Source organism: Tauraco erythrolophus, chromosome Z (genome assembly GCF_009769465.1).
Source record: "Tauraco erythrolophus isolate bTauEry1 chromosome Z, bTauEry1.pri, whole genome shotgun sequence".
NCBI lineage: Eukaryota > Metazoa > Chordata > Aves > Musophagiformes > Musophagidae > Tauraco > Tauraco erythrolophus.
The window spans coordinates 86,257,419-86,269,667 of NC_141496.1; the positions used below are offsets into that span (position 1 = coordinate 86,257,419).

Sequence of the window (12,249 nt, forward strand, 5' to 3'; positions counted from 1 at the left end):
GCTCACAGCCTTCACTTCTGCCATGGGCTCTGTTTTCCTGGGGGCTTCCTACCCGCAGTGCTGCAGCCGCAGGGCTGCCCATATTCCCGGGCTGTTGCAGTCATTACATCTCTCTCCTGATGGGGACTCGAACAATGAAGATTGAGGTCTTCGCTGAAGTCTGTCTGACTTGGGAGTAAATGATCTTCATGGCTGGGTCTATGCCATCTTAGCAATGCGCTGAAGTATGTCTAAGATATTAATAGCATTTGACAAAATAAAAAGTCGAAGCAGCTTAAGTTGGCTGTGGGCAGCTAGTTTGGTAAGTGAAAGGAAACACTTGGAAGACCTGAAAAAGTTCATCACAGAAGACAAGTTTAACATCCGAGCCAGCATCTCCCCGAGAGGTGTGATTATCACTGGGCAGATGACAGGCTTGTGAAAAAGTCTCCAGTTTGACACTTCAAATCCTGGCACTAAGGCACGTGTGTGATGCTGCACCCTCCCCTCACAGTGCGCTGTGAAGATGCTATGGTGTGACATTGTCATCTGAAGCTACAAGAACGTTCTCTGCCCTGAGAAACAGGTATCGAGGCTCTCAAAGAGATGGTATCTCTGTTCCCATATGTTACTCTGTAAAACTATCACTATTCCCATTCAGAGCTGGGGTAGATGACATCTACAGTAACACCACAGGTACAGGTCACATTGCCTTTTCAATGCCTACTTTTGCAGGTAAAGAGTATCCTAATTATCAGTTACACTACCAGTAACATTTCTGTTACCAGTAACATTTCTGTTAACCAGTAATGTTACCAGTAACATTTCTGTTAACCAGTAATGTTACCAGTAACATTTCTGTTAACCAGTAATGTTACCAGTAACATTTCTGTTACAACCAGAGTTACATTTCTGGTTTCTGGACAACTATGCTTAATCCTGAGATACAGATGGTACTGTGATCATCTTATCACTTTGCACTCTATCAGTGTGACACTTCAAGAATCACCATGTGTTTTGTACTTATAAGACCTTTTATACAGTCTTAATACTTTACGGATTGAGAAAAACCACTGACCCCTACCTAAACATTTTTAAATAGAATGTCAGTGGATACTTAAATAACCTACTTAAAAATGCATAAGATTGCTGAGAAAGCTATACTTCCGTGTCGACCTTCAGAAAAATCTCACACTTTAGGTAGCATGTCTGTTCAGCACAACAATGTTTCACCTTAATAATAATTTACTTGCTCCTGGTGTACAGATTTCAAATTCTAGGAAACATATGGCTGACTTATCATAGACTGCTAAAAAGTAATCTTTTTACAGGGCTGGAAATGAGTGTCATCAATTGGAAGCAGCAAAAGTACTTCCTTCCTGGAAAGTGACTGTAATGCTACTAAAAATCTTCTCTTTTTTATTCAGTTTAATATTTTATGGTGGTTTGGATGAGCAGTGTTTGATACAAAGATGGAAATTTGTTATTTTCCACTACTGAACATTAACAACTGAAAACCCAGTGATAATATCTGTAAGTGACCATCTTACTAGTTGCTGCAGTTTTGGTGTCTTCTAGGACTTAAATAGACTACATTTCCCTTAACTTCCATCTTGGGCAGACAGATATCTATATTTGATGCTCACAGAAGTACAAGAACTACTTTCCCACCTTACAGTTTGTTATCTGATGCATCCTGACAGCTCCTTTCTACCTTTCTTTCTGTCTTTCTTTAACATGAACTGTCTTCTTAGAGCTGAATTTGCTCTGCTATTCACATCTTTTAGCACTTTTGACAAATGCTTCCTGGCCCACCCTCCCTGCTTGTTCTGACAAAAAGATTTTCTACCTTAATTTAAATGCCTTTTACCCTGCCCAAAATTCAACGTTTTGTCTATTTGTCTTGAGAAGAAAATTGCCTCTTTAGGCATTATAAGTACCTGCAGCTCATCTTTATCCTGCTCTTGAACTCAGGTGACCCCAATTATGATTACCAGAACATTGCCACTGCTATCAGCTCCTTCTCCATCTACAACTCCTGTATCTGGAGGCATACGTACTGCCATTTCTACTCGAATGTATCACTATTTCCAATTCAGCCTTCCTAAAAACTTACTCAGTAGTTCCTTTCCTGCTGCTCTGAATTGTTTTTGGCCTCCTAAACTTCTCCCCCCAGTTTTTTCATGCATAATGCATCACTTTAGCTCACACTTTAGCTCATTTTTCCAGCAGTCTTGATAGATCTTCGGTAAACTCTGAACTGTCCAAAATTTACCGTCCATAAATATACAGTTAGAATGACTGATGTTTGTTGACTGATGTTCTCTCTCATTTGCAGACAGCATAGCTTTTGCTAATACCAGTCTCACTTTTCTAGCACATGCAACTTCAACTGTGCTGGTGGAAAAGGCTTGTTCTGCCTTCTGCTTTGACAGCTAAAACCTTCATGTCTCGTCTTCCCCTGAAATGGCTCTCTCTTGCTGTCTGTAGGATCATATCCCGGGCTGTATCAAAAGAAGTCTGGCCAGCAGGTCAAGGGAAGTGACTCTGTCCCTCTACTCAGCTCTCCTGAGACCCCACCTAGAATACTGTGTTCAGCTCTGGAGTCCCTAGCACAAGAAGGACATGGAGCTACTGGAACAAGTCCAGAGGAGGGCCACAAAGATGATCCGACGGCTGGAGCACCTCTGCTATGGAGACAGGCTGAGAGAGTTGGGGCTGTTCAGCCTGGAGAAGAGAAGGCTCCGGGGTGATCTTATAGCAGCTTTCCAGTACTTAAAGGGGGCCTACAGGAAAGCTGGAGAGGGACTTTTTGCAAGGGTGTGTAGTGATAGGACAAGAAGCAATGGATCTAAACTGAAGGAGGGGAGATTTAGATTAGATATAAAGAAGAAATTTTTTACATTGAGGGTGGTGAGGCACTGGAACAGGTTGCCCAGAGAAGTTGTGGATGCCCCATCCCTGGAAGTGTTCAAGGCCACGTTGGATGAGGCTTTGAGCAACCTGATGTAGTGGAGGGTGTCCCTGCCCATGGCAGGGGGGTTGGAACTAGATGATCTTTAAGGTTCCTTCCAACCCAAACCATTTTGTGATTCTATGATTCTATATGCATACGATTGGCTGTGGAAACTGAGACCAAACGCAGCAATCAAAGACAACCAAGGTTCAGAGAGCACTGCAAGGCAGAAAGGCTTTCTCAATCCCCTTGTAACAAATTCAGAACTTAAATAAAAATGGAAATTCACAGAAATGACCATTTGCCTGAGGCAGAGATCAGGAAAGGGCATTGTCATGACCAGTGTCCTCACATCCCTGCAAAAGGCTGAGCTGTTTGTAAAAAAACCCAAACCAAACCAGTATCTGCCATAACTATGGGATATTTTATGTGAAACAGTATTCAAAACAAAGTTTAAATCTATCATGTGTCCCAGTTGAGGGCAATAACAATAAATCTTTGTGTCTCAGACCCGTCTCATCACTGCAGATCTGTGGCTGCTACTGTATAAATCAGAAAGCGCAACCCCTCTTTTCAGGAACATACCAACACTCCAGCTTTGTTCATTTTCCAGAGAGAATGCAGGGAAAATGAGAGCACCGCACCGCTGTGACACTTGGTTTATAATTGTTATCTAATATAATACCTTTTGGGAAGCTGTTAACAAGCAAAAAACTATGCATTTGACAATTTCCTGCTTCAGCTGCCAATTTGTAGCAAAGTGAGGAGACCTCTGTTACTGATTAAGAGGATACTCTATGTTGCTTTTTTTAATCATTCACATTTACTCATTACTACCTCCTTTTCGTCTGAAGGAAATACATAAAAGCTATCAGTCTTGCACTGCTGCCCAGGAAACAGTACACACTTTCACATCACCAAGTACACTGGGCACTTGTCACTACCCGGGGTTATTCTGAACAGCCATAATATCCTACCAGCCTTTTGTGTGCTTTTACTTGTTCTTCATGGCTCTTGTTAGATTAGCTAAAAATTAGCAACTAAAACCTACAATTCTATTTAAGTTTCTTTTTGCTGATGTCTGCCTCTGCCACCACTCCGTATGGATAGTTAAGTGAGAACGCCAGAAGAAAAACTTTGATGAGTAGGAAGAGGAGTTGGCAACTTTGCTGGAGGACTCCATAAACTGGATATCTGAGATTCCTTCAGGTCTCTGAGTGTTGAAAGTCTTGCTTGTATTAGAGATTTTTTCCCAAACTTTCCACAGGTGCTAACATTATTTCTGGTGGCAGGATTACAGATAATGCTCTAGGCAAATTCCAGGAGTTTCGCCTGTGCAGATCAGACTGGCACTGTTGGCACAGTGATGAAAAGAAGTCCACAGGTTAGAGGCTTGCCAATATGACATTTTTGAGACTGTTGCTTCACGAGGTTAGAATCTTTCCTGAAGATGCGTTTAGAAATCTTTATACACCATTGAAATCTCCTGGTAAAAGTACCGGTATATCTTTTATGACTCAGAAAACCCCACGTTAACATGTAGCAGAGATAGGCAAAAAAAAAAAGAGATTGGTAAAAATGCAGGACAGTGCAGCTGGGAATGTCACTTAAAAGCTAAAGATGAAATCTAGAAGCAGTACTGATGTTGCTCCAGAGAGCATCCTGGTGAGTAGGTGAATGATGAGTGAGGTAAAAGCCTTTTTCATGTTCACAAAAATTGCTTTTTGGAGGAGAGACTTTATGAAAGAAATGGTATATTCAGCTTATAGGACGTTTTAGGTTCTTTTAGGTAGAGTGTTTAGCACACACAGTTAAGTCAAATCTAAACAGACCTTTTCTCCAAGCAGAAAACATTTCATTCAACTTTCATTAGAGGAAACCAGGCAGGAGGATACTCATGATAGCTAAAAAAAAAGTCTCCTCTAAATTCTCCAGTCTATAAAGTTTTGGATAGTTAAAGATTTTCAATTAACGAAATATGTGAAATCTTAATGTTGGATTTTGCCACATAGAAAGGAAGTGAACTATATTGAACAGGACGCTCTTTATATCAGTAGGCATTATACATATATTTGCCAGGCAAGTACAGACTGTTGTAAAATCTTAATGGACTGTAAATAAACAGTGCATTTCTTTCTGGCGGGAGCTGAGTCTCAAAGAAGGTTGATGAGAGAGGCTGGACAGGGCATTGACAGCATGTGGGGACGAAAAGGGACTCAGTGTCATGACATGTCATCTATCCTGCGAGACACTAATTACCTGTCTTAGGTGAGCGGGTGACCTTTACTGAACTCAGAAAAGGGACACGAATAAATTATATATGCTTGATTAATAGCCTTCTTCACACTGTTTCTCCTCTGAGTGTGTGAGAAACTGGATTTGCAAAAAGAAAAGTTGATTCATTTTCCATATTTGTTCGGTCCAGGCTTTTTTTGCTACTCACGATGCCAGCAATACTGCTAATTATTGCCATAATAAGCACAATAAAGTTAAAACATTTCTATGCACTAAGCCTAAAGAGGCAACTAATTGCAGGCCCACACGATACTCCTGGTATTCATTTAAACTTTTCTTTCAGCCTGCCCTTTGCTGAAAATTTTAATGTAAGCTCTCCTACAGTAACCCCTCTCAGTTGCTTTATTCAGCATCACTGTGGTCTTCCACGATTATTTTCTGTGGCGATCATTGACACACCATAGGAACAGTCAGCAACCACTAATCAGCTATGCCTCACTGGAATCGGGTTTGCCAGGAAAAATTAACAACTTCGTTTTATTCCGGCACAGCAGAGCAGCTCCCACACAGCAAAGAGGCTGCAGAGCCAAGACGTCCTCCTCGCTTATGCTCCTGACCCCGTTGTTCTGCTTCACCTACCCTCCTCCTGACCGTAAGAAAGCATCAGGATTCCAGAAGTTACCACAGATTTCCTCTGGTTTTCTGTCTGGGTTGTTGATTCTTGAATTCTTTACAAAGGCACTTTTGAAAATAATCATTTGCAGTTTGGCATTCCGTAAGGATGTTTCCAAAAAGCCAATTCCTCTCTCTTAACTGCCTGTACCCTGGGAAGGCATAGCTGTACTTCGAAATGACTCTCCCTCCCTTCAGGGTCTTTATATCAACAACTTTGCCTTGTTATGTCTTATATAAAAACAAAAATTGCTTCCTGACATCAGCCCAGCTGCTGTTATTTTTTTCTCTTTCCTCCCATGTACCACACAGCCTTATCATTTGAGAATATGTCATTTAAAATTATCAGGAAAATTATGGAAAATATGCATAGTAAAAATTCCAGAGATAAATTACATATTTGACTCATAACTGTGTTTTTAAAAAGCAGCAGCTTGGGCTTTTTTTTTTTTTAAATAAATTTTCTACATAAAATTACTTTCTCATTGATACTGTGAAAAGTGAATCTGAAAGATAGGTTCCCTATTGATTCACGCCTTTCAGCAATTCTTTTTCTGAGACATTCGTATTTAGGTCTCTTAACTGATCATACCTGGCCTCTACTTTACTGACATTTGCCTCAAACAATTCAAAGGAAAATTCAAAGAAACAGTTTTTGATCTGAGAAAATCACTGAGGAAAATATGCAAGAACTTTATTATAGTAAGGTATCTAGTTGCAATCGTTAATATATTTAAGCAACCTAAAAAATTAAATATATGTATTTTTTTTGTGGAAGTACTAGAACAAGAGAAGCCAGATACTGAACTTGACAGAATATTGTTAAAGCAAAAAATATTTTTCTTGCATTGCGGGAAAGCAATTTCCAAATTGAAAAATCACTTCTGAGTACATGCTCAACAGGAAATACTTTTCACAGAGCCCTAGTGAAGTTACGTTCTTAATATTATATCCTTAATACATCCTGATGAAATACGTGACAAAGTACATAACTTAAAGAATGTACAATATAGCTGAGATAGTGTTGGATTCCAAGATTTGGTATTTCCACCTTTTAATTCTGGGAGATTTTCACTTCAAATCTAAAACTGTATGTGAACATTTCTAGCTTTTAATTGTCTGCAGACAGAATTCCAAATAAAAATGTATTTACTAGAACAAAGGAATATAAACTGCCGTGCACTCTGGGTAAATGTGTCTTCAGGAACGAAGAAAGCTGAGTGTTAACTTCAGTTATGAAAAGTCAATGAACTTTAATGAAAACTTTCAAGAAGAGGTAAAAACTGTCTTAAGCTTGGAGTGATTTCTGCTCTGATAATTAGTTCTGCTCTGATAATGCCTAGCTAGTCTAAAGCTGGTGTACCTGGTTTGGGAAGCAATCATCCTCAGTCGGGTGGATAAATAGTCCCATAGATCCCTAAAGCACTCTTCTTCTTCTGGCTAGGATATCTTTTTCCTATGGCAACCTCTAGTAACCTGAATGGCCACAGCAACTTTTTAGGTGACGCTCGCTTGAATTTGCTTTATCAAACTTGGTGCAAAACTAGTCTAAAGGAAAAGGAGCAGGTAAATAAACGGCTTTAGGGCATGCATTCATGCCTGCTGGCTGGGTTGCACTTAACCATCTTTTAGCAAAGCCACACAAGAGGACCAAAGGGTTTAGCTTACACCAATAAATGCTTGTGGCTTGTGAGCTGCTGCAGACTGACTTCCACTGAAGTTCAGGGGCATCAGTGCAACAAAGGACTGATTGTTTTTGTGATTTTGTTCCTTTTCTTATGCATGAGAAATCTGACTGTGATCTTACTCTTTTTACTATTAATCTTCTGAGGCAGAATGCCTGGCAGGGACGCAGAGAGGAGTCTTTCGTGTGGGGCCAAAGGGTGTTGATAATTCGAACAAATTCCCGTGTTACATTCTTACAAGCTGTCATGACTGCAAGTAAGCTTTTTATTAAGGAGACAATGTAAAAACACCATCAAAATAACGTCTCTGATTGTGATGTAGCAACATTTTTACTCCAAGAGAACTTTTCCCATCTCACTAACTCTTAAGAGACATGTGTTGATCATGGGATGTTATCATGGACAATTTGTTTTGTCACACTTTATAATATTTAATGAGGCAAAACACAATGTGAAGGGAAGAAACAACCATTTCAACTCAATCTTTGAAATGTGGAGGTGCTAAACAGAGGTCTTTTTCTACACAGTACATCCTCAGGATGAGAAAGGGATTGAATTGTGTAGCTAAATGACACTGTAAGCAACAGCAACAGGATATTTTGCTACTGTATTTTACTCTTTTAAAGCCCAGTCTCTTTAAAATTAGAGCTAACTGACCTTGCAGGACAGGGATCCAGATTACATTCTTGAAGTTTTGGCTTTGGCTTGATATTTTCAGGATAATAGTGACAGTATTGGTCTGCTACTACCCGGTTGCTTCTCAGATCAAAACATTCAGCAGATGTCAGTTGATAACCTGCAATACACAGCAGAAGAAATAATACATGACGTGTTGTTCTTCCTGTCTCTCTCTGAAGTGCATTTACATCCCCGTTTGGTAAAAAGCGAACTGAAAATATCAGCACTTTTGGACTTAACAAAGCTGTATTACAAACCAGATCGAAAACAAGAACTTAAATCACATGTAGTAGGAAACAAAAGACCAGCATGGTCAAATAAAAATCCAGAAGCCTAGAGTAAAAAGAAAAAACGAGGGCTGAGGTTTCTTGGGTCACCAAGACTCATTCTCTCAGTTTCCGTTCAGAGGGTAAAGCTGCTGGTGGGGATGGGGACAAATGGAGACATCTGATTCCAAAGCAGGCTTAAATCCCACCAGCCCTTATGTTTGACAGCTGTAGCATTGGATGCAGTCACGTGGATATCAAAATATACTTTAGGTACAGAGCCTGGATACTCTGGATGCTAAAAAATCTACAGGCTACTACCACTGTTGCTGCATCCTCCCTTCATTTAGATGAACTACTTTCATTTTCAGATTTCGCCCATTTTAAAGGTCGAAATCTCAGTGCAGCAGTTGAGACAGATCCTGTATGCAGATGACTGTTTCTGGAATACAATGGTAATTCGTTACCTCCACCACAGGATGCTGAACAAGGGAAAAAATCAGTTTCCCTCCATCGGTGAATGATAGGCTGATAGAAGATAAACTGAACTGAACTGTCAGCAGCACCAGCATAGCGGATCTGAAAAAGACATAATGCCAAAGAGTGAACCTGACATAAATACTGGCAAGAAGCATTCTGCTGCATGCATCTTGCAGCTCTGAGATGTCTTACAGCTACATGAAACACCAGAGACGCTTTGCAACAGGAAAATCAAATGCGCAAAACAGAGCATAGATCGATGGCAAAATCTTGGCTGCAAAACACAGTCAAATAAACTTCCAGGCACAATCAGTAGCATTTCTGACCAGTCTGACACCACATTCTGAAATAATGAATGCAAGGTAAATGCACTGTTGGTGGTACAGAACAATTTTATAGTGACAGAGTATATATGGACTGATCTTTACTCCATCAGAGGATCACCTACCACTACCTGCTCTCCCTGCCACATTGACATGGATTTTAGATCTTTAATATTTCCCAAACACCTTCGGAGACCATGTATACTATACTACATAGTTCAAAGTTAAAAATGGGAGGCTATGTTGTAAGAAATAAAAAAGCATAAAAATTCTGATTCAAGATTTCTTTTTTCTTTCTGAGGTGAGGTCTCTTTTTCATTCTTCTCTGCGGTACTGTCATTATTATAAGGCCATCCTTCTGCTTATTTCATTTTTGCTGCAAAAATGCTCCTTTCAGTCATAGGCATGGACTCTTGGATGGAGCTAAGTGCATGTTTGGAAAACACTCTTTAGACCATAGAAACACTGCCAACTTTTAGGCCACCTGAGCTTCACTATGCTTCCAGCACTTTGTGTGCTGAATGGATTTCCCATGTAAACAACAGTTTGTGGTCCAAGGAGCGACATAAGAAGAGACGTTCACACTGCTAAAGCAGCACCCCTTGCACCTGGCCTAGGCAAAAATCCTTCCTAGGACTTCAAAATCTCTTCAGGGCATCCCTTGTCCTTACCTCTGAGTCTTTGATAGACAGCTGACAAGGGAAAAACAACAATGCTGCTACTAAAAGCCTCTCTTGGTTATTTGTCCTAGGATATAATAATGTATCAGTGTTGCTTGGGCATTTCTGCATCAGCAGCATGATGCTATCGCAGGAGAGAAAACTGCCAGATCCCGAGAAGAACAGATGGACCCTTCTCCAAGTCAGTACTCTTCGTCTCAGAAGCAATCCTCCCTCTTCCTTTCTTCAGACAGCTTAAAATGTTTCAGTACTGCCTCCTTTTTCGCTTCCAACATTTTGAACAAGTTGCCCTGTTTTGGAAACACCATTTTCCAATCTGCCTTTCCTTTTCTCTCTTTCCAAACACCAAGAGACATCGTCAAAGAGTAAACTGTGAAACAGAAGCAAAAATATGACAAATTGAGCTGAACAGCGTAATCTGGGTTGTTTGTTTTGTTTTCCCCTGTAGATGGACAGAAACATGATTACAAATCAAAGTGTATCTTGCAGAGAATGAGGAAGGCAAAAACACTGCAGGATATATTGATGGCTGTAAGAGATCTGGCCCACTGAGACTAAGGCTGCCCTTTTCTAATTAGAATAAACAGTGACGTAAATTCCCAACAGGAAAAAAAAATACAGCTGTAGCAATACAGCTTCTTCAGCAAATAGGAGGCCCTTTGCACGGATTAATATCGTTTGAGTCTGTGTGTCAGAAACAGGATATCTAATTCCTTGTGTGGGGATGGTGCATTAATCACACACTTCAGAAGGGACTTTCTGGGCTCATGAAAGCCTCATGCACTCCTGGGAAAAATGTTCTATTGTGCTGGAAGCCATTCGGGGAGGTCTCTGATCTGAATGTGCAGAAAAAGCACTCACTAGGGAGAATCCTGCTCTTACTCTTTGTTTTTTAAGGATCATCAGTGATTCTTAAATCCAGAAGATCTACTCAGCAATACAGCCTTCAGTGAATCATGAAGAACAGACCAAGAGCTCACACAGAGACTACTATAAAAGAAAGGGGAGGAAAAAGAGCTCACATTAAAAAAAAAAAAAAATCAGGAAAGCAGAAGAGTTCTTCTCCCTACAGACTATTCCTACATTTTGCAGAATTACCCGTTTGTTTTGACACGGAGAAAAGACAGATGCACATCTTTTCCAGCCTAATGTGGAAGTTACTCATACAGCCATGATAAAAACATAGGTGGGAAAGAATTACAATGAGCCACAACCGCAAGCTAAAATGATACAAAACAAGCAAATGAAAGAAGCAGGCACAGTGTCGTTTATTTTTTTAAGGAGTATTGTAAGTAGAAGAGGAACAATATATGGTGATTCTACACAGCAAAAATTTCTGTTTGATTTTGTTTGACAGTTTGTTAAAGCTAAGATCTTGGTCCAGGAGAAAACATCAGTGGCTGCCTGAGCCTTGCAAAACTCAAAGTCTTTGAGACTTGATAGCTAAATGCTTTGAGAAATATCTTGGGTTTGCTGCACTGGGCCAACTTCCACACATTGAAATACTCAGCTCTGGAGTATGCTGAAATTTTTTACCCTTGCAGTGTTTGCAACACACTGCTAGCTACGAGAAATGCCAGAGCTTCAAAAAGAGATGGCCAATACTTGAGAATCCTTAGTTAGTCCTCTAACTGACAGTGAGTTTTGCATCCTTAGGTCACTGAACCAGAAAAAATGGCAATCTTTCATCATATTTGCAAATAAAATCCTATATAAATTTATTAATAGTGGGCAGCAGAAGTACTCAGATCTTGCAGAGCACTCAGCCCTGCATTTGTGCACTACAACCTCCTAGACATTGTCCTTGACTTCCTTTCAGTTTCAGGGGAGTTTGGAGTATTCTGAACATCACAGCAGCCCTTACCACTTTGTAAGATCAAGAGGATATCACCAGTCTTATACAGAGTTGGTTTTAATTAGAGTCCTCAGACTATCCACCAAAAATTAACTCTCTAACCTACAGTCACTAGCAACAGAGATACCGTCTTTTCTTGCAGAAAGACCTTGGAAAAAAATCATTGCTTGTACCCTGCTTTTTTTAAATTGATTTTGTAAATTACTGTCTGGGATGGTACAACAGAGGCATAAGCCATTGCCCAGGAGTTTGGGGCTGATAAAATGCTTATAAAATGCAGTATTGATTTTGGAGATGCCCACAGATATTTGGATGAAAATAACAGACCTCGTAATTCAAATACAAAAGCAGCATAATCTTTTTGAATTATTCTGATCTGTCCTGTGACCAAGAGACTGCAATATTTGACTTGACTTTTGTATTGTGTTGTTTTTTCTATA

General features: G+C 40.0%; 1 protein-coding gene across 1 annotated transcript in view; it reads right to left on the reverse strand.

The window, feature by feature from the left end:
* The window catches only part of ADAMTSL1 (ADAMTS like 1), a 365,777-nt gene that overhangs the window by 114,170 nt on the left and 239,358 nt on the right, over positions 1-12,249 (reverse strand). The window contains exons 8-9 of the mRNA XM_086629918.1: positions 8,939-9,050; positions 8,185-8,323 (exon numbers count right to left, since the gene is read on the reverse strand). Of these exons, the coding sequence (XP_086486044.1) occupies positions 8,185-8,323; positions 8,939-9,050 (251 nt within the window). The remainder of the gene's footprint in view (positions 1-8,184; positions 8,324-8,938; positions 9,051-12,249) is intronic.